At 44.0% G+C, this 25,694-nt stretch overlaps 1 protein-coding gene across 1 annotated transcript; it reads left to right on the top strand.

The window, feature by feature from the left end:
• The first annotated feature begins 529 nt into the window (after positions 1–529).
• On the top strand, positions 530–25,694 carry LOC139266857 (heparan sulfate glucosamine 3-O-sulfotransferase 5). Its single transcript, XM_070884464.1, has 2 exons — positions 530–636; positions 24,770–25,694. The coding sequence occupies exons 1-2, from the start codon at positions 530–532 to the stop codon at positions 25,692–25,694; spliced, it is 1,032 nt and encodes a 343-aa protein (XP_070740565.1).

Here is a 25,694-nt window from a genome sequence, read left to right as displayed (position 1 = left end):
AATCCAACAGACAATATGATGAATTTGATGGGAGTTTGAATGATGTTCCAGGTGCTTCACTCATCTGATAGTTATAGCAGCAGTGCCCCTTTTAAATCTACAGTATCATTACTGAAAAAATCAAAACTTTCTCATGTCCAAGACACAGATTAGTCCTTCTGGTCTACATAGAGTTGGCACAACAAATGTCATGATTGATAAGAGTTAACTACAAAGGAATACAGCCATGTCTTACAAATTGGCACTGTACATTATTGTTAAAGTGTAAACAGCTAAATAATGAATGGACTCGCCTGGAACCTTTACTCTGGATCATCATTCTTCATTATGGGAGAAAACTATTGATCTAACGGTTATCTACCGGTTCCATATTTTTAAAGTATATGCTTACTTAACCTTTAAAAACCAAATGATTGATCAACTGAATTCTAATTAATGGTAGCCTATGGATTTCCACATTTCTGATTGGTGCTTTTACTCTCTGGTCACTGTAGGCTGAAGAAGCAGTCCTGAAGATTGATGGAGGGCCATGCTATTCAAACAGCAGGCGTTGCTGAGACAGAAGCTCTTTGTGCTGGGCAGCCTTGCTGTTGGAAGTCTCTTATACATAGTTGCCAGAGTTGGGAGCTTGGATAGGTTAGTATGCTTATTCTCTTTTCACAATGAAAGGGTAACATTTGTGTTGTATTACCTGTATTTTTTTCTGCATATCATAAGTTTCAGTTAGAATCATATAGAATCATAGAATGGTTATAGCACAGAAAAAGGCCATTCGGTCTGTCGAGCCCATGCCGCTCTGTGCAAGAGCACTTCAGCTATTCCCACTCCCTCACTCTTTCCCCGTAGCTCTGCAAATTATTTTCTTTCTGGTGCTTATCCAACTCCCTTTTGAAAGCAGTGATTGAGTCTGCCTCCACCACCCTTGAGGGCAGTGAATTCCAGATCCCAACCACTCACTGTGTAAAAACATTTTTTCTTATGACACCTTTGGTTGTTTTGTCAATCACCTTAGGTCTGTGTCCTCTGGTTCTCGACCCTTCTGCCAATGGGAACAGTTTCTCTCTCTATTTACTATGTCCGGACCCCTCATGATTTTGAACACCTCTATCAAATCTCCTCTCAACCTTCTCTACTCCAAGGAGAACAACCTTAGTTTCTCCAGTCTATCCACGTAACTGAAGTCCCTCATCCCTGGAATCATTCTCTTAAATCTTTTTTGCACCCTCTCTAAGGCTTTCACACCCTCCCTAAAGTGCAGTGCCCAGAATTGGACACACTGCTCCAGTTGAGGGCGAATACAGGTTCATCATAATTTCCATGCTTTTGTACTCTGTACTAAGCCCAGGATCCCATAAACTTTTTAAACTGCTTTCTCAACCTGCCCTGACCCCTAGGTCTCTCTGTTCATGCACCCTCTTTAGGATTGTACTTTTAGTTTATATTTCCTCTCCTCGTTCTTTCTACCAAAATGTACCACTTCACACTTTTCTGCATTAAATATCATCTGCCATGTGTCCGCCCATTTCACCAGCCTGCCTTTGTCTTCTTGAAGTCTATCACTATCCTCCTCACTATTCACTATACTTCCAAGTTTTGTCATCTGCAAATTTTGATATTGTGCCCTGTACACCCACATCCAAGTTACTTAAATGGGCCTGAAATTCCGATCGAGGTCTTCCCGTGGGCAAACGACTGAAAAAGTTAAAAAAGATGCACACCTACTTGTTCCTGCTGCGCCCGCACGAATTTCCGATCCTGAGACCGTCACTCCTATGCATCGGAGCGTATGCACGTCGGGATGTGCGCAGGCCTGGAGCTGGAGTCACATGGCTCTAGGCAGCCAATCAAGGTACAGTATTTTCTCATTCATAATCATGGGAACTCCGTAAGTTGGAGTTCTCATTATTGTGAATGAGAACTCCCATCCAAACACACAAAACACTAATAAAAAATAGAAAAATACACTACATATTTAAGATTCATAAATTAAAGTTCTTATAAAAAAATATATTTTCCCGACTTTTAAAAAAGTTTTTTTTAATTATGCCTGAAAATGAACTTACTTTTGTGGGGAGAGTTTTTAACAATAAAATGTGTTTTTATAACTTTATTTAAAATTTTTTTGTGTATTTTTAAACACTTGCACCTTTAAAAGTAGGCTATACATTTGCTTTTTCAGGCGCAAGATTTTTGAGGACATTTGCTAGGCAAGATATGTGTAAATATCACAAATCTTGCCCTGCAAGTATCCTTGCTCCCGATATGCACGAGATCTGACTAAAGCAATGCTCTGTGCCCTCTCTAATTTCATTATAAAATTCAGAATTTAAATGTATCGATTTAGGCTAAGTTGACAATTACATTATCTAAATGTTAGCAGAAATTCAGCAGAAATTAATCAAACAATTCCACTGCTAGCACATAAAAAAAAGCATTTATAATAAAACCGCTCCAAATTCATTCCGTGGGGGTTTAGCGGCAGTGTTAACCGATAGTGCCCCGTTCTGCTGCACCAGCGATGACGACGTCATCACCGTGCGCAGCGCCCCGTTTTGCCCCGGAGCAAAAATTGACCCGTGCCCCCTGAAGCTGCACTGGGCGATGACAGCAATAGCTTCAGGGGATGTGAACCGGGCGGCAGGAGGCTCATGGGAGGCAAGTTAAAGGGAGGTGGCGGGCGGGTCAATAAAAATGTGCCGGCTTACTTGTTGCAGCCCGTTGCTGCTTTGAATTTAGGGTCCGTGCCACGATCTAGCAGCCCAGCACACTGCTTGAGGGCTGGGCTGATTACACAGTACCCCGGTCTCCAGTGGTCCAGGTAGGGCCCCGCAGAGTTAGCAGCTTGGACACTCCCCTTTAATGAAAAGGAGAGCCCCTCCTACACAGCAACGCTGCGCGGCCCAGTGCATATCACTGCGCCCCGCTCCCGGCCCGTCCGCCCCCTTAACACCCCAGAGGGGAAGTGGAGCACGTTTTTTTTTAACTCCACTTCCTCTTGGGGGCAGTAAACCAATTTTGAGAGTGGGGTGGGACTTCCGTGCCTGGCATAAAAAGTCCCGCCTTGCTGATATTACCAGCCCCAAACGGACTGCAAGGAGATTTCTTGGCCGAAGTGTTTAGAAGTATCCTTGTTTGTTATCATTCTCTGGTCAACATTAGACATTACTATAAACGTCCTGAAATTAATTGTAATTACAGTGAAGTCAACAAGGAGAGGAGGAGAACTCCAGGTGAAAAGATATAAAGAACCAAAATAAGGAACAAGAAAGGGATAAGACAGAGTTGGAAATATTTCAAATAAGTTTAAATAAAAATAACAGAATTAAAATTAAAAGAGGTAAAAAAGAAAATCCGTATTACTTTTTAATTCTGCACTTCACCATCAAGCTACTCATATTTAAAATAAATTGTTTTCTCTCTTATCCTGCACATATCATTCCAGCCTGAAGCCTGACATTTACAGATGTTGTAAATGATGTAAAAGTCTTGTCTCTTACTTGCCCCTCCCCCCGACTCTTCACATCCAAAATCTCCAATAGAGCTTGTTAGCCTATGAATGTATTCATTTAAAAATACGAAAAAACAAAAAAAGAGGAATGGTTTTGCCAATTCTGTCGTGCATCTGAAAGGGGGAATCGGTCATCAGTTTTGGCTTGATTGATCAACAACACTGTGTCTGACACATAAATGGACTGACCTACTGCCGCATTGACATGAGGTGTATGTCAAACTATAGCATTTCACACAACTTGACACCAGATAAATTCAGATTATCATCCCATCTGACTTCCAATTATTTCCAATGTGATCAGCAGAAATCTGCATTTCTAATTCATTATATTTTAGAACTTTAAAAGTGCTTTCTGGGCAACCACCTATTACAATAACCACATCAGTAAAAATGTAATCATTTTTGTGAGTATTTTTACAAAAATAGTATTTTTCTAGTTTTTTTTCTTTTTTTAAAAAGCAACTTAACCCAACGCAATCCATAGTAAGATTGACCTGACACTATTTGCAAGGGACTTACAAATTCAAATTGGGTTACTTTGCACATTCACACTAAATGGCGTGATGTCAATGGGATCAGAATGAACACATTTTACATTACTGATGGTGTACAGATGTTCTGTCTGAGGGAATGGTCAAGATACTGATCCCCAGAATAGTATATGTAAATGACAAGTCACAGCAGCAAGGAGAAGAAAATTGCAAGAATTGTTAATCAATAGTAGAAGAAGAGAACTGTTAGATATTGAAAAGGAAATTGATATATTTCACTGACTGCTCCCACTGTTACTAGCAATAAATAGAATGCTGTAATTTATGATTAGAATCAATAAATCTTTGATGAAATCCATTTCTGTAATTGTTCTGTAAGGCAGACATGCTCAATAATTTAAACAGAAATTTAATGTAGTTATGTCAGCTGTGTGTCATATACTGACATCATGTTAATATGATTTAAAGCTCATTTCTTTCATTATTATTTATAAGACATAGAAAACCTGTTATTTCCTGTTCCTCCTATGGAGTGTGTGAAGCCTGGCTTTGGCTCTTTCTCCTGATATCACAGATTGAATCAGCTTTGCACTGGTGAGATACTGTAGATACTGTTTATGAAATGATATAGATCTTACATGTCCAGATCACAAGGCTTTATTCATGGCTGAACATTCATTTCAAGACTTTCTGGACTCGAGGATTAGTGTTTTGCGGAACCAGGGGTCACAGTCTAAGAATAAGGGGTAAGCCATTTAGGACCGAGATGAGGAGAAACTTCTTCACCCAGAGAATTGTGAACCTGTGGAATTCTTTACCACAGGAAGTTGAGAGGCCAGTTCGTTAGATATATTCAAAAGAGAGTTGGATGTGCCCCCTACGGCTAAAGGGATCAAGGGGTATGGAGAGAAAGCAGGAATGGGGTACTGAACTTGCATGATCAGCCATGACCATATTGAATGGTGGTGCAGGCTTGAAGGGCCGAATGGCCTACTCCTGCACCTATTTTCTATGTTTCTATATTTCTATGTTCATAAAAGAAGATGAAGGTTTTAGTTCAGCTCCAGAAAGAATGAGAAAAATTACTTTCGGCTCCACTCATGCCACATTAGGCAAACAAACTACCTAGTGCGATACTTACACACAAACGAATAAAATCCCAGATTTGATCCATGGATTTTACTGACTTAGCTGATCTCAGCCAAAGAGGTGGAGGGATATTACTATTAGCCTCAGGGAAGGGAAAAAATTGTCAGGTTCCTAGCTCCTGATCCTAATCTAGCGACCACTATTAGATAGTAAATGTGTGTGTGGATGTGAATTGAGGGCATAGTTGCTCTCGGCTGTGGTCCCTACACAGTTAATAGCTTGTGACCTTTTGGTCTCCAAGTTCATACACAAAGAATGGTTATTTGTCTGATGTATCAGAGGGATGTCGGCACACAGTGGAGCCATAGCCCAGCATTAACCATTGCCTTCAGGGAGGAGGAGAGAAAATTGAGGGGTATGTGTGACTTGTTTCAATTAAGACCCAAGGGACTAGATTTTCGCTGACTTTGCGACCGAGTTTTCGCCATGATTTGACCCTCTGTGGCGAAAAACCCAGTTGGCGGGAACTTCGGGCACCTTTTTGCGGCGGCGTTTCCACGTACTGTCGGGGAGAGGAGCTTCAACGTGAAATGACATGCAACGCCACGGATTGCATTACCGTCGTACTTTCGGCTCTCTCCGGACCCATACTCTGCGCCCAGAATACCGACCAGGTCAAACCTGTCGGTGCAACCCTGCCAGCAGCGGTAAGTATGAAAATCTGCGAAAAAGGTAAGTTAAAGTTTTTATTTTTTAATTCTTTTTCAGCGATTTAGTAGGTAAAGGTTTTGTGAATGTTTTTTGCAATTTTGTTTTGTTTTTTCCTTCCCACCCAAGGCCTCTCTCGCAATGCTACCGGCCGCGGACTAAAGTGGCCGAAACCCGCGGTTTGCGCCGCGAATCCTCATACAATGCCAACTTTACCAATGGCGCAGATGTAATGGCCAAAAGTTCGGCCTAAAAACGGTAATGCAGCGAAAATAGTAATTTTGGTGAAAATCTACCGTTTTTGCCAAAATCTGAAAATCTAGCCCATTGTATAGGAATTGGCAGATTCTCTGTGAGAATAAGAGATAGCGCTAATTGAAGGTGAAACTGCAGAAACATATTAAAAGGGTGGGCAAACAGAGACCTCGGGGGAGAATAGCATAGCAGCTGAGGCTAAGCATAACAGTAAAAACTATTCTTTCAGTAGCACAACAGCAAGAGGGCAGTCAGAGGACTGGTGAAAAGCACAAACGATGCAAACGGGCTCGAGACAGAGGATGAGCACAACATAGTAAATATTCTGAATGACTTTCCCCTCCAAGTATTCACAAGGGAAGATTTGAGTAACATGTCCTTGCCAAACAAAAATATCCCAAGTAAAATCAATGACTTTGTTATGAATGAGATGGAAGTTCTCGATAGGCTAAACAGGCTGAAAACAAATAAATCCCAAGGGATAGCTGGTATTTATCCCAGTGTTGACAGAGACTAGGGATGGAATTTGCGAGGTACTGACGATCATTATGAGAGAGTCTGGTAGATTGACAACAGGCCTATGTGGCGCCCCTATACAAAAAGGTTGACAAACCAGGCAGTGACAAACCCATGAATCTTTCCACACTAAAGGTGCTATTTAAGTGCAAGTGGTGTTTTGGCTTATTTCCAATCCATGTAAAATAATGAAATTTATTATCAGGAGTAAATTTGAGAAAGAAGTAAGAAATAACTTGCCTTTATATAGCACCTTTTGTGCCCCAGAGATCTTGATGTCATCCAGTGCGCAGCACCCGATTACGGCCCTGGATCCTAAATTCCCTTCCACCACCTGCAGCACCACTGGGTGTCAATAACAGCAGCTGCAGGAGGCGTTGTGAGCTCGGCTGGCCGCTTGGGGAGCGCAACCAAAAGGCACTTTGTCCCAAATGAAGAACTTTTGAAGTATAGTCACAGCCAAATTGCACATAGCAGTCAGCATGGGTTCAGAGGGAAATGATCCTGCCTGACTAACCTCCTCAACCTCTTTGAGGAAGTGACAATCCAAGTGGATTGTGCTAATCCCGATGACATGCTGTACCTTGACTTCCAGAGGGCTTTTGATAAATTCCACACAACACAAAGCTGTAGGAATTCAGGGTATAACCTAGGAATAACTAAGAAACTAGCTGAAAGGTAGAAAACAATAAGGGAGAAATTGGCCTCCAATTAGCGCCTCCGGGGAAGAGTTGATAACGGGGCACTAACGGCTTTACGACCAGGTGCGATGAAAGTACCGACGCCCGTGAACTTCCCATGCAGATTAGCGCTGGCGGAAAACATTATTGCCACAATCTACTGCGCCCCAGAAATCGTCACGTCATCCAGTGCGCAGCGCCTCATTAAGGCCCTGGATGCTAAATTCCCTTCCACCACCTGCAGCACCACTGGGTGCAGGAGGCATTATGAGCTCAGCCGGCCGCTTGGGGAGTGCAACCTAAAGGCACTGGTGGCCAGGTAGGCCAAAATTTTATTTTGAGCCCTCTGTACTGCTTTTTGAATGTTTCCCATGGCGTGCTTGAGGCTGCTCTTCGTGGGTCGTAGGACCCGTCGCCCATCATTCCCAGGCTTACCTTCATAGCACGTCAGCAATGGCCCTTCCCTTTAAGGGAGAGAAGGAGCCTGTTATTTTCTGCAGCGCTGCATGGGACACTGTGCAGCGCTCTGTCAATTCTGCCCCTCTTGCTCCACTTAGTGCTCCAAGGGCAGTGGCAGCACTTGATTTAGCACTCCATTTCCCTCCTGAAGCACTAAACTGGAAGTTCATGTCCACTGGAAATGGACTGCGCTCCCGCAAAAGTTTCACCCCAAACGGGACGCTATGCATTTTCTAACCCAATGTGTACTTGTTAGAAGAGTTATGTCGGTGGGAGGTCAGTACTAAGTGGGGCACTTCAGGACTCAGTTCTGGTACCAGGGCCGAATTGCGAGGCTGGCTGGCTCCAGGCGGGTAGGCCTGTGACACTAAGCTGCACAAAGGAGAGAGGGAGGGAGGGATTGGGTGGGAGCCAGTGCCAGCCTTCGGAGGATCATGGGGGTGGGGGAACAATGAAGATCATAGACTCCGGAGGAGCGGGGCAGGAGATAATGCAGATCGGGCCCTCCAGAGGATCGTGGGCGGGAAGGGCTGATAGAGGCCGGCCACCGGAGGATCGGGGCCGGTATCAAGATCATCAGTGGGTGGGGGAGTTCTGGGAAGGCGATCGGAGGCCTCATGAGGGGGTCTCCGATCACGGGGTGTGGGCTCGGCAGGGTCCCTGGATCCAGGAGGTAGGTATAAAGGCACTTAGCTACTGGATGCAGCAGTCCTTCTTTTGCTGTAACTGCCGGGCTTTACAAGCATAAGAAATAGGAGCAGGAGTAGGCCATACGGCCCCTCGAGCCTGCTCCGCCATTCAATAAAATCATGGCTGATCTGATCATGGTCTCAGCTCCAGTTCCCCACCCACTCCCCATAACCCCTTATCCCCTTATCACTCAAGAAACTGTATATTTCTGTCTTAAATTCATTCAATGTCCCAGCTTCCACAGCTCTCCGAGGCAGCAAATTCCATTGATTTACAACACTCTGAGAGAAGAAATTCCTCCTCATCTCTGTTTTAAATGGGCAGCCACTTATTCTAAGATCATGCCCTCTAGTTCTAGTCTCCCCCATCAGTGGAAACATCCTCTCTGCATCCACCTTGTCAAGCCCCCTCATAATCTTATACGTTTCGATAAGATCACCTCTCATTCTTCTGAACTCCAATGAGTAGAGGCCCAACCTACTCAACCTTTCCTTATAAGTCAACCCCCTCATCCCCAGAATCAACCTTGTGAACCTTCTCTGAACTGCCTCCAAAGCAAGTATATCCTTTCGTAAATATGGAAATCAAAGCTGCAGGCAGTATTCCAGGTGTGGCCTCACCAATACCTTGTATAGCTGTAGCAAGACTTCCCTGCTTTTACACTTTGCAATAAAGGCCAAGATTCCATTGGCCTTCCTGATCACTGGCTGTACCTGCATACTAACCTATTGTGTTTCATGCACCAGGACCCCCAGGTCCCACTCTATTGCAGCACTTTGCAATTTTTCTTCATTTAAATAATAACTTGCTCTTTGATTTTTTTTCTGCCAAAGTGCATAACCTCACATTTTCCAACATCATACTCCATCTGCCAAATTTTTGCCCACTCACTTAGCTTGTCTATGTCTTTTTGCAGGTTTTTTGTGTCCTCCTCACACATTGCTTTTCATCCCATCTTTATATCATCAGCAAACTTGGCTACGTTATACTCAGTCCTTTCATCCAACTTGTTAATATAGATTGTAAATAGTTGGGGGCCCAGCACTGATCCCTGCGGCACCCCACTAGTTACTAATTGCCAACCCGAGAATGAACCATTTATCCCAACTCTCTGTTTCCTGTTAGTTAGCCAATCCTCTATCCATGCTAATATATTACCCCCAACCCCGTGAACTTTTATCTTGTGCATTAACCTTTTATGTGGCACCTTGTCAAATGCTTTATGGAAGTCCAAATACACCACATCCACAGGTTTCCCTTTATCCACCCTGTTCGTTACATCCTCAAAGAATTCCAGCAAATTTGTCAAACATGACTTCCCCTTCATAAATCCATGCTGACTCTGCCTGACTGAATTATGCTTTTCAAATGTCCTGCTACTGTTTCTTTAATAATGGACTCCAACATTTTCCCAACCACAGATGTTAGGCTAACTGATCTATAGTTTCCTGATTTTTGTCTGCCTCCTTTTTTAAATAGGGGCGTTATATTTGCAGTTTTCCAATCTGCTGGGACCGCCCCAGAATCCAGGGAATTTTGGCAAATTACAATCCACTATCCCTGCCGCTACTTCTCTGAAGACCCTAGGATGCAAGCCATCAGGTCCAGGGGATTTATCCGCCTTTAGTCCCATTATCTTACTGAGTACCACCTCTTTAGTGATTGTGATTGTGGTAAGTTCCTCGCCCCCTATAGCCCCTTGACTACCCACTGTTGGGATATTTTTAGTATCCTCTACCGTAAAGACTGATACAAAATATTTGTTCAGAATTTCTGCCATCTCCCTGTTCCCCATCACTAATTCCGTGCTCTCATCCTCTAAGGGACCAACATTTACTTTAGCCACTCTTTTCCTTTTTATATACCTATAGAAACTCTTGCTGTCTGTTTTTATATTTCGTACAAGTTTACTTTCATAGTCTATCTTCCCTTAATCATTTTTTAGTCATTTTTTGCTGGCTTTTAAAAGCTTCCCAATCTTCTGTCCTCCCACTAGTTTTGGCCACTTTGTATACCCTTGTTTTTAATTGGATACCATCCTTTATTTCTTTAGTTAGCCACAGATGGCTATCTTTTCTTTTACACCCTTTCCTCCTCACTGGAATATGTTTTTCTTGAGAGTTATGAAATATCTCCTTAAATGTACACCATTGTTCATCAACCGTCCTACACTTTAATCTATTTTCCCAGTCCACTTTAGCCAACTCTGCCCTCACACCTTTGTAATCTTCTTTATTTAAGCTTAGTATACTGGTTTGAGATCCAACTTTCTCACCCTCCATCTGAATTTGAAATTAAACCATGCTATGATCACTCATTCCTAGGGAATCCTTTACTAGGAGATTGTTTATTAATCCTGTTTCATTATACAGGACCAGATCTAAGATAGCCTGCCCCCGGTTAGTTCCGTTACATACTGCTCAAGGAACCCATCGCTTATGCACTCTATGAACTCTTCCTCAAGGCTACCCTGACCAATTTGATTTGTCCAATCAATATGGAAGTTAAAATCACCCATGATTATTGCTGTTCCCTTTTTACAAGCCCGTACTATTTCCTGGTTTATACTCTGACCAACAGAGTTGCTACTACTACGATGTGTGTAAAACCTAACCAGCTACAGCTAAACACAAAGTGGAGATTAAAAAAGAGACGTCCAGCCTCATTGTAATCATTAAATTGACGTCCTGCTTCCTGTCTGTGGGTTGGCTGTCCACCCCCTGTCATGCCTCCGTTCAAACCGGAAATGGCGAATTGGAGACAGGTTCAGGTCGAGGTTGCAATTTTTAACAATTTAACTACCCCATGCTCCAAACCCACCTGTTTTTTCAAGGTAAAATTTCCCCCACAAGAAACAAAAGAGGCATTTAGACACTTCAGGCAGTACAGAGAAGAGATGAAGAGTTTAAAGAAAGTCCAGAAACACTTGAGCAGGTGATCTTCTTGAGGTATAAGATTGTTCAGTGTATAGAAATAGTTAACCCTTTATTACTTTAAATTAAACTGTGGGAGTAGAACTAGAAGACACTGGTTCAAACTAGTAATTTTAGGACCCAGGGCCTTTCCTTATGTACCGAGCTAATACCAAGTGCAGAGTAGAAAAGAAAATGAAAAATGGACTTCAATTAATTGTCAGAGGATAGGCAAAGAGGATTCTGCATTTTATGCATCAAATATACTGGCTCAAAGAGATATGTGTAGGACGTTGCACATTAATTCCCTAAAAGGACAGGCTGGGTCCATTTGCTCTGTTAACAGAGCCATAGTAATTCAGTTACCAATCTATACCCACCGTGTAGTTCAGATGTCCATAGTACATATGCCTTACTTCTAAGAAAGCACAGTGTTTCCACTGATATTTAAATTGAATTCTAAGAAGTTGAGACTTTTCCATGAATTAGATTAGATCATTCTATTGTAGTTAATTATCTACCACTAATGATTATAAGTTAGAAGAGAATTACATTAGTGCTGGCCATTTCAGTCTCAGTTGCAATTGTCAAACATTTATATGTGCCCTTTATTTGGCTGTTCAAACTTTAAAAGAATATCACGAGCATAAAGTTAGTTACAATGCATAGTAGACAAAATTGGTCGACATACCGCCCCCAATGCCCACCTACTGCCCGCGTACCGCCCCAAAATGCGATTTTGGTCAAAAAACATCTTCATACCACCGACATACTGCTCGGCGGAATATTCATCATTGACATACCGCCGAGCGGTATGCACACCAGCTGCCGTGCAGAACCGCCTGCATACTGTCCAAAAAGTCCGATTTTCATGGCATACCACCGACATACCACCGGAGCTGCATACTGTCCTGGAAAAGATGGTTTTACGCGATGTTAAGTGGGCAGAAATGGGCGGTAGTGCTCAGAGCCGCCATTTTAAAATCAGGAACAGTCAGCAAAAGCAGCACCTCAGTATTTCTGAGGTAACCAGTGATTTTACAGTGCAATTTAGAGTGGAAAAGGTATTTTTATTGTTACTGAGTAACTTATTAAGATAGAAGGCATTTTAGTTATATTTTTTTCATCGAAAAATATTGTGGAGATTTGAAAAGAATGGGGCCTGTACTATCTCAGCCTATATTGCTGACTGCTTGTCGAATGCAGGAACCAGATGGGAGAAGGTTTATTGAGCAGAGTTATCAGGGTAATGGAGATGGTCACAGAATGATGATGAGGAGGAGGCCTTACCCACAAAGGATTTTCAGGGAGAAGCGTTCATACTTGGACCTGACCGATCGACAGTGCATTTGAAGAATGCGCTTCTGAAAAGAGGTGATTAATGAGACTTTCCAGCTCCTAAAGGCAGACCTGCAACCCAGTACCACCAACATTACTGCACTCTCTGTCGAGATGAAGGTGACTGTGGCACTTTCCTTTTACATATGTAGCTCTTTTCAGACATCAGCTGGGGACATATGATCTATTTTTCGGTACGTTACTCATCGGTGCATTCGGCAGGTAACCGAAGCACTGAATGCATGCCAGATGGAATTTATAAACTTCCCAATGACCAGGGAGGCACAGAGAGAGTTTTGGGATTTGCACATATTGCTGGCTTCCCCAAGGTGCAGGGTGCTGTTGACTGTACCCATATTGCCCTGCCAGCACCATTACAGGAGGCAGAGGGTAGCCAATGTAACCCCACTTTTTAAAAAAGGAGGGAGAGAGAAAACAGGGAATTATAGATCGGTCAGCCTGACATCGGTAGTGGGTAAAATGATGGAATCAATTATTAAGGATGTCATAGCAGTGCATTTGGAAAGAGGTGACATGATAGGTCCAAGTCAGCATGGATTTGTGAAAGGGAAATCATGCTTGACAAATCTTCTGGAATTTTTTGAGGATGTTTCCAGTAGAGTGGATAAGGGAGAACCAGTTGATGTGGTATATTTGGACTTTCAGAAAGCGTTCGACAAGGTCCCACACAAGAGATTGATGTGCAAAGTTAGAGCACATGGGATTGGGGGTAGTGTACTGACATGGATTGAGAACTGGTTGTCAGACAGGAAGCAAAGAGTAGGAGTAAACAGGTACTTTTCAGAATGGCAGGCAGTGACTAGTGGGGTACCGCAAGGTTCTGTGCTGGGGCCCCAGCTGTTTACACTGTACATTAATGATTTAGATGAGGAGATTAAATGTAGTATCTCCAAATTTGCAGATGACACTAAGTTGGGTGGCAGTGTGAGCTGCGAGGAGGATGCTGTGAGGCTGCAGAGCGACTTGGATAGGTTAGGTGAGTGGGCAAATGCATGGCAGATGAAGTATAATGTGGATAAATGTGAGGTTATCCACTTTGGTGGTAAAAACAGAGAGACAGACTATTATCTGAATGGTGACAGATTAGGAAAAGGGGAGGTGCAAAGAGACCTGGGTGTCATGGTACATCAGTCATTGAAGGTTGGCATGCAGGTGCAGCAGGCGGTTAAGAAGGCAAATGGCATGTTGGCCTTCATAGCAAGGGGATTTGAGTACAGGGGCAGGGAGGTGTTGCTACAGTTGTACAGGGCATTGGTGAGGCCACACCTGGAGTATTGTGTACAGTTTTGGTCTCCTAACCTGAGGAAGGACATTCTTGCTATTGAGGGAGTGCAGCGAAGGTTCACCAGACTGATTCCCGGGATGGCGGGACTGACCTATCAAGAAAGACTGGATCAACTGGGCTTGTATTCACTGGAGTTCAGAAGAATGAGAGGGGACCTCATAGAAACATTTAAAATTCTGACGGGGTTAGACAGGTTAGATGCAGGAAGAATGTTCCCAATGTTGGGGAAGTCCAGAACCAGAGGTCACAGTCTAAGGATAAGGGGTAAGCCATTTAGGACCGAGATGCGGAGGAACTTCTTCACCCAGAGAGTGGTGAACCTGTGGAATTCTCTACCACAGAAAGTTGTTGAGGCCAATTCACTAAATATATTCAAAAAGGTGTTAGATGAGGTCCTTACTACTAGGGGGATCAAGGGGTATGGCGAGAAAGCAGGAATGGGGTACTGAAGTTGAATGTTCAGCCATGAACTCATTGAATGGCGGTGCAGGCTAGAAGGGCCGAATGGCCTACTCCTGCACCTATTTTCTATGTTTCTATGTTTCTATGAAACCATAAGGGATTTCAATCCCTGAACTTGCAGCTTGTATGCGACCATACACAGCACATAATGGCAGTGAATGCCAATTTTCTAGGGAGCATCCATGATGCGCACATCTTGCGTAAGAGCACTGTGTCTGACCTGAGCCACAAGCTGAATGCTGGATGCTGGGGGACAAAGGGTATGGCCTCGCCACCTGGCTCTTGACTCCCCTGCGGAACCCTCACACAGAAGCCGAACAATGATATAATAAGAGCCATATAGCCACACGTAATATTATCGAAAAGTCAATTGGAGTGCTGAAGCAGCGCTTTTGATGTTTGGACCACTCGGGAGACAGGCTGTAATACCACCCTGAGCAGGTTGCTCAGTTCACACTGGTGTGCTGCGTGTTGCATAATTTAGCGATCATGCGGGGTCAGGAATTCCAGGACCACCTGAGGAGAGAGTGCAGGAGACAGAGGAGGAAGAAGAGGAAAATGAGGGGCAGGAGGATGACGAGGAGCTTCCAGATGAACCCATGGCACCACCCATCCCAACACCACAGCGGAGGGCACACGGAGCATATGTCACTGCAAAATTGTTACGTCAGCAGCTCATAAATGAATGCTTTGCTTGAATGTGAAGAGCTGCGTTTAGGACCCTGATGATTGTTACCCCAAACGTTTGACACTATATAAGAGTGCTTAAATTCAATTTAAATGTTTATGTAAAAATCTCAAAAATATACAACAATTTTAAAACTTGGTAAAACTTATAACTATAAAACAACTGTAACAATTTTAACAACTATAATAACAACTTTAACAAAGCTTTTACAACTTTAATAACAATTTTAACAAAGCTTTTACAACTTTAATATACCTTTACAAATCAAACTTCAATTATTCAATGAACAAGTACAACAAAAGACCCTTTACTGCCCTCGACCTCGACCGCGTGCTCCACCACCCTGGGAACTATGCCCCCCTTTCTTACTCCCGCCCTTCCCTTTTCCACTGCCCCTGAGCTCGGACCTCCCCGTGATGGTACCAAGCTGGCGTGCAGCACCATACACCGAGGGCTGTTGCTGTCGTTGGAGGTCAGATGTTGCAGGTGCAATAAATGGGGCCTCAAAAGAAGACACGGCTTCAGGGCTGGAAGATGATGTCAGCTCATCACCCTCAGGTGTTGTCGACCTGACTACTATGGCATGGGGGGGGGGTTCTGCGCCATGTCCCAATCCCGTCGATTGCCGCATGGCTTCGATGGCATCGGCGGTTCACTCCATCGCGGTGATCATACGCGACATATACCTCGACTGCCGCTCTGATAGAGCCGCGACGTTTGCGTCTATCATAGTCATGGCCTTGAGCAGCTCTCAACCTATGTCAACATTGGCGGACAGACACACCATGTCCTGGTACACGCCAACAGCAACCAACCTTTCCTGCACCAACCTCTGTCACTGCGGCAAAGACGCTGCAACACTGGGGGTGCTTTGCTGCGCACGGCTTGGTCCCGCAAAATCAGAGGAGTCATGGGGGAATGCCCTGAATACAGACTCAGTGGTGGAGGATGTTCCAGCTGGCCAACATGGAGCTGGTGTATCCTCCTCCGTCTCCACCACCACTTCCACCTCCATTGGCTCCAGGATCAGCGGCTCTTCCTCTTCCTCTTCGTCTTCCTCATCTCTGCCAGTGTTAAAGTTGGGAGAGGGCTGGGTGGTGCCAGAGGTGGAGGCAGTGGGTCCCTCTGTGTTGGTGTGGTCTGAATCGTCCAAGTCTGGAAGTACAAAACAACATTTTTTTAAAGTTTGGCACCAGGGGAGGGGGTCAGGGTTACATAAGTACATAGTACAGTGACATAGCGCAGGCTTACTTAAATGTCCAGCACTGCTGCAGTACTGCATTACATATCACAGACAGACAATACATATATGCATTGCATTACATGCCCCCAACATTGCAGTACATCACATGAGGCCAACATTACAATGCAATAAACTTACATTACATTACATCAGGCCAACATTACAGTTACAGTTAGATTACATGACATGAGAGGACCGCAACACACACAGTATTTTATTCAACTGACCATCTTGTGTGAGTGAGTCAGCTCCAATGCCGGTGGTGGCAAGGTTGCTATCCCCAATCATGGACAGGGCACAGATATCGATGTCAGTCAGAGGCTCGTGGGTTGTGGGTCCTCCCCCGTCGTACGCCACTGATCAGCTGCTATTGCAGATGCCTTCTTCTGCAGAATATAAAGTAAATCAAAGTAAAAATGTTCAATCCATTTAACATCGCAAACACACAGGGGTCACACACACAAACACATTAAAAAACACTGCGTTGATCCTCTTGTCATTGTCTAAAAGCACAAATACATCGCTATAACCTTAAGATAAATAACATAATCCGTGTGACACTGAACCTACATTTACATGGCACATGGCACTTGTGGGATGCATAAATAATATTTTTACTTACTCTTGCTACCCTCACCAGGTCATTCACCTCTTACGGCACCTTTCCCCGGTGCGTATCATGGTACTTTTGAAGGACACAGCCTCCCCGATCTCGTCCCATATCCTGTTGTACTCCTTTGCCGGGGGGCTTTCCACAACCACCTTTCATTGGCTCGGTGTACCTCTCTGTTATATGCTCAAGAAAGGCAGGTAACTCCGTCTCGTCGAAGGCAGGCTCCTCAACCTCCCATCCTCCTCGATGTTCCTGCGCTTTGATTTTTTTTTTAACATTTCCATAATATTTCTGTTGTTATGATTTTTAAAAATGTCTTATTCTTCAAATTGTAGAATTATTTGTTGTTATGAATATTTTATAACGATGCAATGTGTTTTTAACGTAACTGCCCTTCGATTAGCTTGCTTCTCCTTCCTCTTCAAGTCACTGCGCATGCGATTAATGCGCAAAGTTAAACATGAGAGATTAATGTGCAAAGTTAAAGCACATGGGATTGGGGGTAATGTGCTGACGTGAATTGAGAACTGGTTGGCAGACAGGAAGCAAAGAGTAGGAGTAAATGGGTACTTTTCAAAATGGCAGCCAGTGACTAGTGGGGTACCGCAAGGTTCTGTGCTGGGGCCCCAGCTTTTTACATTGTACATTAATGATTTAGACAAGGGGATTAAATGTAGTATCTCCAAATTTGCGGATGACACTAAGTTGGGTGGCAGTGTGAGCTGCGAGTAGGATGCTATGAGGCTGCAGAGTGACTTGGATAGGTTAGGTGAGTGGGCAAATGCATGGCAGATGAAGTATAATGTGGATAAACATAGAAACATAGAAACATAGAAAATAGGTGCAGGAGCAGGCCATTCAGCCCTTCTAGCCTGCACCGCCATTCAATGAGTTCATGGCTGAACATGAAACTTCAGTACCCCCTTCCTGCTTTCTCGCCATAACCCTTGATCCCCCGAGTAGTAAGGACTTCATCTAACTCCCTTTTGAATATATTTAGTGAATTGGCCTCAACTACTTTCTGTGGTAGAGAATTCCACAGGTTCACCACTCTCTGGGTGAAGAAGTTTCTCCTCATCTCGGTCCTAAATGGCTTACCCCTTATCCTCAGACTGTGACCCCTGGTTCTGGACTTCCCCAACATTGGGAACATTCTTCCTGCATCTAACCTGTCGAAACCCATCAGAATTTTAAACGTTTCCATGAGGTCCCCTCTCATTCTTCTGAACTCCAGTGAATACAAGCCCAGTTGATCCAGTCTTTCTTGATATGTCAGTCCCGCCATCCCGGGAATCAGTCTGGTGAATCTTCACTGCACTCCCTCAATAGCAAGAATGTCCTTCCTCAAGTTAGGAGACCAAAACTGTACACAATACTCCAGGTGTGGCCTCACCAAGGCCCTGTACAACTGTAGCAACACCTCCCTGCCCCTGTATTCAAATCCCCTTGCTATGAAGGCCAACATGCCATTTGCTTTCTTAACCGTCTGCTGTACCTGCATGCTAACCTTCAATGACTGATGTACCATGACACCCAGGTCTCGTTGCACCTTCCCTTTTCCTAATCTGTCACCATTCAGATAATAGTCTGTCTCTCTGTTTTTACCACCAAAGTGGATAACCTCACATTTATCCACATTATACTTCATCTGCCATGCATTTGCCCACTCACCTAACCTATCCAAGTCACTCTGCAGCCTCATAGCATCCTCCTCGCAGCTCACACTGCCACCCAACTTAGTGTCATCCGCAAATTTGGAGATACTACATTTAATCCCCTCGTCTAAATCATTAATGTACAATGTAAACAGCTGGGGCCCCAGCACAGAACCTTGCGGCACCCCACTAGTCACTGCCTGCCATTCTGAAAAGTACCCGTTTACTCCTACTTTTTGCTTCCTGTCTGACAACCAGTTCTCAATCCACGTCAGCACACTACCCCCAATCCCATGTGCTTTAACTTTGCACATTAATCTCTGGTGTGCGACCTTGTCGAAAGCCTTCTGAAAGTCCAAATATACCACATCAACTGGTTCTCCTTTGTCCACTTTACTGGAAACATCCTCAAAAAATTCCAGAAGATTTGTCAAGCATGATTTCCCTTTCACAAATCCATGCTGACTCGGACCTATCATGTCACCATTTTCCAGATGCACTGCTATGACATCCTTAATAATTGATTCCATCATTTTACCCACTACTGAGGTCAGGCTGACCGGTCTATAATTCCCTGTTTTCTCTCTCCCTCCTTTTTTAAAAAGTGGGGTTACATTGGCTACCTTCCACTCCATAGGAACTGATCCAGAGTCAATGGAATGTTGGAAAATGTGAGGTTATCCACTTTGGTGGTTAAAAACAGAGAGACAGACTATTATCTGAATGGTGACAGATTAGGAAAAGGGGAATGAGACCTGGGTGTCATGGTACATCAGTCATTGAAGGTTGGCATTCAGGTACAGCAGGCGGTTAAGAAAGCAAATGGCATGTTGGCCTTCATAGCGAGGGGATTTGAGTACAGGGGCAGAGAGGTGTTGCTACAGTTGTACAGGGCCTTGGTGAGGCCACATCTGGAGTATTGTGTACAGTTTTGGTCTCCTAACTTGAGGAAAGACATTCTTGCTATTGAGGGAGAGCAGTGAAGGTTCACCAGACTGATTCCCGGGATGGCGGGACTGACATATCAAGAAAGATTGGATCAACTGGGCTTGTATTCACTGGAGTTCAGAAGAATGAGAGGGAATCTCATAGAAACGTTTAAAATTCTGATGGGTTCAGACAGGTTAGATGCAGGAAGAATGTTCCCAATGTCGGGGAAGTCCAGAACCAGGGGTCACAGTCTAAGGAGAAGGGGTAAGCCATTTAGGACCGAGATGAGGAGAAACTTCTTCACCCAGAGAGTGGTGAATCTGTGGAATTCTCTACCACAGAAAGTTGTTGAGGCCAATTCACTAAATATATTCAAAAAGGAGTTAGATGTAGTCCTTACTACTAGGGGGAATCAAGGGGTATGGCGAGAAAGCAGGAATGGGGTACTGAAGTTGCATGTTCAGCCATGAACTCATTGAATGGCGGTGCAGGCTAGAATGGCCGAATGGCCTACTCCTGCACCTATTTTCTATGTTTCTATGTTTCTATGCACTGGTGACCCCTGACTCCCGAAATTGCGGGTAAAACAGTTCTGTGAAAAACACAGGAAAAAACATCATGCGCAGTTCAGTCCATCGAAGCGAAAGTTGATCTAAATCGACTACTCGGTAACATACTGTCCAATGCAGACCGCTGGCATACCGGCGACATAATTCGATCTTCCTCCCCAGGAGTTCTGCCACTGGAGCCAGGAAGGTACTTTTAGGTTGTTCCGGTCGGATCATTGCCACGCAGTCGTGATGGATGGTCCGTGCCTCAGGTGCTGTGCTGGTCTGTTCTCTGGTGCCTGGCCAAAGCGAAAGTGAGATTTTGCTCTGCCTCTGAGCACAGGGGACATCAATTGCTGGAGTGAAGAGGTCTTCCCATTTCCACTGGATCTTCCCCATCCACCTTCTTCCGAGTAGCGTTGGACCATCACCTGCAACAATCCACAGAGGTAACTTGTGCACCACGCCATTATGGATTACACTGGGATCAGCTCCTTGGTGTAGGTGCACAACTTTTCCTGTACTGGAACCAGCTTAGGTCATTTTTCGTTCCATAGCCTCTCAAAGGCATCCTGGCTCATCATCGACTGGCTCGCTCCCGTGTCCACTTCCATGAAGACTAGAACACCGTTTATCTCGACTTCCATCTTCATTGGAGGACAATCGGTGGTGCAGGTATACACTCCATACACATTTTCTTGGGGCTGAGCTGTCTCTCTGGCCAAATCATCATACTTCTTGCTGGATTTAAAGTCATCTACCAACTCCTCTGCTAGACAGTGAGTCATATTTCTTTTACACATATGCTGGAGGTGGCCCTTCGTATTACAGGCTTTGCATATATACTCAGCAAACTGACACTGGTGAGCACTATGGTTTCCTCCGCAACACCAGCATGGTGCTACTCTATTAGCACCCCTCGGCGGACTCTGAGTTCTGGAAACCTGAGGTCTGTGCTCTCTGCCCTGGGCAAAGCCACGTTCTACAGCCTTGCCTGTGAAAGGCACCATTCTGTGTACAGTACTTGCCGGGTTTGAGTCCACAGGATGAATAATTTGCTTGGTGCTGCAGGTCAAGGTCATGAACGCCTGACTGATGGTGATGGCCTTCTGCAGGTTGACAGTGGTGTCGGCAGATAATAACTTGTGAAGGAGGCCCTCGTGACCAATTCCCATAAAGAAGAAGTCTCGCAATGCTTCGTTGAGGTGCGTGCCGAAATCACATGATGCCGCAAGTCTCCTGAGGTCGGCAGTATGTTTTGCAATCTCCTGGCCCTCAGGTCTGCGGTGAGTGTAGAATCTGAGCCTGGCCGTGAGGATGCTCTCTTTTGGTTTTAGTTGGTCGCGAATTAGTTCAGTCAGCTCACCGTATGTCTTATCCTTGGCCTTCGTGGGTGGCAGCAATTCCCTGATGAGGCGATAAACCTCGGGCCCATAACTGGTCAGCAGTATAGCCCTGCGCTTCTCCACCAATGTGTTTGTCTCCCCTGCCAGATCGTTTGCCACAAAATATTGCTCGAGCCTTTCCATGAATGCATCCCAATCATCACCCTCTGCGGTCTTTTAGTGTACCAAAGATAGCCATAATCGCGTGAAAGTCCGTATTCTCGTCGCCAGTTGTTACGTCTGTAATGCACTTATGACTGACTCCACGAGGCAATATGTTGTACTCAAACTGTAATGACCTTGGTCCTTTATTCGTAACTCCAGAGTGAGGCACAAGAATGGTGGGCAGCCTTTTATACTGGGCCTTGCACACCTATGCAGGTAACCCTCAGGTCTCCCACTGCAGTGCCCTCTGGTGGACAGCCTCTGCCACAGGGGCAGGAACTCCTGGTCTATATCAATTGCACCCTCTAATGGTGCCAGCATAGTATACACACAGTGTAAACCTTATTGATACTACATCAATTAACAAGTCTCCATCTTATGCAACCAAACAGTGACTACACAGAGAGTATATCTATAGTCTGCATATATAACATGTGTCGCCAAACCAGTGGTGGAAATAAATGGCGGATGTGCCAGTGACCAGTAGTGAATTATGGTAAGTAATTGAACATGATTTGATAACTTCCATACAAGTTCATCCTGAGTACTTACTTTAACATTGATTTGTTTAATTAATTAATTTAAATTTGTGTCTACAAACCAATATAGTGTCATTTTTGTAGTTGAAAACAAACTACAGTAACAGAATTGATCATCAGCAGAACTAAACTGAAGAATTTTCCTTCATGTCCTTTCAATCCTTCAGTACCTGCTGGCTCTGGTTCCAGCATGTCCCACTCCTTTAACTGACAGTTAATGTCCCACCTTAAGGCACGTGCCCTTGCTCACAACTTTCTTTTCTCACCAGACTGATTACATTGGGGCTAAAATTCTGGCCTCGCCGGGTCCGTACGGAGTGTGTAAGGACCTGGCGAGGCCTCACAAAAGCCGGTTTTCGGGGCGCAATGCACACGCGCCGAAAAAAAGCTTTTCCGATCTGTCAAGATTTCTCTTGACAGATCCTCCGCATCCCCGCAGCAAGGACAGTCACACGGGCGAAATTGGGAAATTTGGTCCTTAAAACTTTTATGCCTGATAAAAGCAAGCGTATAGCCTATTTCTACCAACGTAAGAGTTTTAAAACACATAAAAATAAAATGTAATCACACATTTTTAGAGTGGGGGCCCTGTCCATTGCGGTAAGTTTATTTTGGACCCTATTAAAAGACATAAAGAAGAAATCCCCCAAATATTTTTTTTTTATAAAACATTTGATTAACTTTAATTTCAATTGGTTTTGGAATTGTGAGGTGTTTTTTTGTTTGTTGTGTTGTGTTTGGGTGTTTTTGTTCTCATTGATAGCAATGAGAACTTGGAGTTATGGAGTTCCCATTACTATCAATGAGAATACTGTACCGTGATTGGTTGTCCAGACCCACATGACTCCAGCTTCTCCATATGTACCTGGAAGACGTGGACACGCGGGAAGAGAAGGCCTCTGACCGGAATCTAAGGCGTCACCGGGACCACCAGGTACTTTCGTAAAAAATTCTCAGGTCGGAGGCGTTCGTCCAAAAGAAGCTTCTGACTGGAATTTCAGAGCCATTCGCTCTACCTAAAGCCAGCTATTAATATCCATACTACAATGTATCAGCTATTGTTATGGAATATACGAGGGCTGATTTTAACTTCAGGTAGATAAGGGACAGGTGGTGGGAGAGATGTGTCAGCTGTTGACAGCGTGAAGTCCATGCCATTCTGAGGCCTGGGCCTCATTTGCAAGCTGTGGGATTCAAGTGGGTGGTCTGCTGCAGTTCACTGGTTGTGGGAGGGCGCGAAATTGACCAGATCACATACTGAGCCAACCGAGAGACAGAACCCAGGAGAGAAAAGGTGATCATGGGAGGAGACTCCGACAGGTGTAAATAAGCCAAAAAAACATTTATAGACCCATATGGAGCACTTCTGTCCCTCCTGGCCCACCAAAAAAATAAATAAACATTGCCTGGGCCATTTATTTGAGTGGCCTCCAGTGATCCCTTTAACAACTGCTGGTTAGGCAGTTTGTGCCTGGTAGAAAGAAACGGACTGTCTGCAGTGCATGTTCCACCCATTTGTATGTCAAAATTGCAATTTGACTCCTTTGTACATTAGAGGATTCTGATTTGCATATTAGAAGTGGCCTCCAGCTTGAAACAGGCTGGTGTTCCATCTCAGGACCCTAGCCAAGATGGTGGAACCAATGGACCAGTGTAAATGGGGTAGTAAGTGATCCAATTCTATTTTTGTCCCGTTTACGCCAAACGCAGTGAGTTAAAATCAACCATATGGTGTTTTATGGATATATACACAGATAAAATAGTAACCCTGCAAAACATATTTACCTGCCTCAGTCAATAAGTCAATATTCTGTACCAATTCTTTATCACACTGAGTTCAGTCTCCACTCTTCTGTAAACTTATATTCCTTGTTTACAGGTATTGGGAGATAGCAACTAAGGAATGATAGTGCTGACATGATCTTAAAGTTGAAATAATCCTGTTTGCCCCTTGGAGTTCAATCGATGTATAAATAATTCTCATTAGGAGCAATGGAAGAGAAACAAATGTGGGCTGAATTCTAATTGTGCTGCAGCAAAAATATGTTGGCACTTGACAATAATAAAATTCTGCTCCCTTTATGTACCAATTTAATCCACTTTCAGAAAATTCACAGCAAACCTACTTGTGATAAATTCAAATTAATACTCAAGAGATTATGAGGTATGCATGCTAAACAGCTTTTGGAAAATTGAGCATAAATTATTTAATACTACTGTATTACATATTAGATTTTCTCTCTATTTTCTCTGCTTTATCTCTCCCATCATTGCTGTTTAATTCTGCACATCTTTCATTCAGGCAGGAAGGCCGGTGAATGGGCTATAGCCCTATTATGATTATGATGTTACTAGTGTTCCCTTATTAAAAATAACATGCTTATTATGAGACATGAAGGCCATCTTTTTCTTGAAGGCAGTTTGACCCAATTGGCCCACCGGCCTGCCTGAAGTACCATTGGGGTCATTTTCACTTTTGCCGCTGGGCAGTAATGTGTAGGAGTGGATTGCACGGCCATTGTAGAATCCATTGTGAATGTATTGATAACCAATAGAGCTTCACTGACTATGCTTGTTTTATTACAGACTCCAGCCCACATGTCCCATAGAAGGTCAATTTGGGGACCAAGAGCAAATCATGCTTCGTGCTTTACAGTACAAGCGAGGCTTCTCACATGACTTACGCAGAGGCAATGCAACAAAGGAACAAATCAGACTACACAACATGGTGCAACAGCTTCCCCAGGCCATTATTATTGGTGTTCGCAAGGGTGGAACACGTGCCCTGCTCGAAATGCTGAACTTACACCCAGCTGTAGTCAAAGCCTCACAGGAAATCCATTTTTTTGACAATGATGAAAACTATGCTAAGGGTATTGAATGGTACAGGAAAAAAATGCCGTTTTCTTACCCTTATCAGATCACTATTGAGAAAAGCCCAGCATACTTCATCACTGAGGAAGTCCCCGAAAGAATTTACAAAATGAACTCGTCCATCAAACTGCTGATCATTGTGAGAGAGCCAACAACTCGAGCCATTTCAGATTACACTCAGGTGCTGGAGGGAAAGGAAAGGAAGAACAAAACCTACTACAAATTTGAGAAGCTAGCAGTTGACCCCACTACCTGCGAGGTAAACACCAAATACAAGGCTGTGAGAACTAGTATATACACAAAACACCTGGAGAGATGGCTCAAGTACTTCCCCATTGAACAATTTCACATTGTGGATGGCGATCGTCTCATAACTGAGCCGTTACCTGAACTCCAGCTAGTGGAGAAGTTTCTGAATCTGCCTCCCAGAATAAGCCAGTATAATTTATACTTTAATGCCACAAGGGGGTTCTACTGTCTGCGGTTTAACATTGTATTTAACAAGTGTCTGGCAGGCAGCAAGGGACGGATACACCCGGAAGTGGATCCCCTGGTCATTAACAAATTGCACAAGTTTTTTCATCCTTTCAATCAGAAGTTTTATCAGATCACTGGAAGGACATTTAGCTGGCCATAG

The sequence above is a fragment of the Pristiophorus japonicus genome, chromosome 7 (genome assembly GCF_044704955.1).
Source record: "Pristiophorus japonicus isolate sPriJap1 chromosome 7, sPriJap1.hap1, whole genome shotgun sequence".
NCBI classification, from domain to species: Eukaryota; Metazoa; Chordata; class Chondrichthyes; family Pristiophoridae; genus Pristiophorus; species Pristiophorus japonicus.
This window is presented reverse-complemented; position numbering and strand designations above follow the sequence as displayed.

Coding starts and splice junctions, on each gene's coding strand:
- LOC139266857 (XM_070884464.1), top strand. CDS start 530: ATGCTATTCAAACAGCAGGCGTTGCTGAGACAGAAGCTCTTTGTGCTG. Junction 637..24,769: donor AGAGTTGGGAGCTTGGATAG/GTTAGTATGCTT, acceptor GTTTTATTACAG/ACTCCAGCCCACATGTCCCA.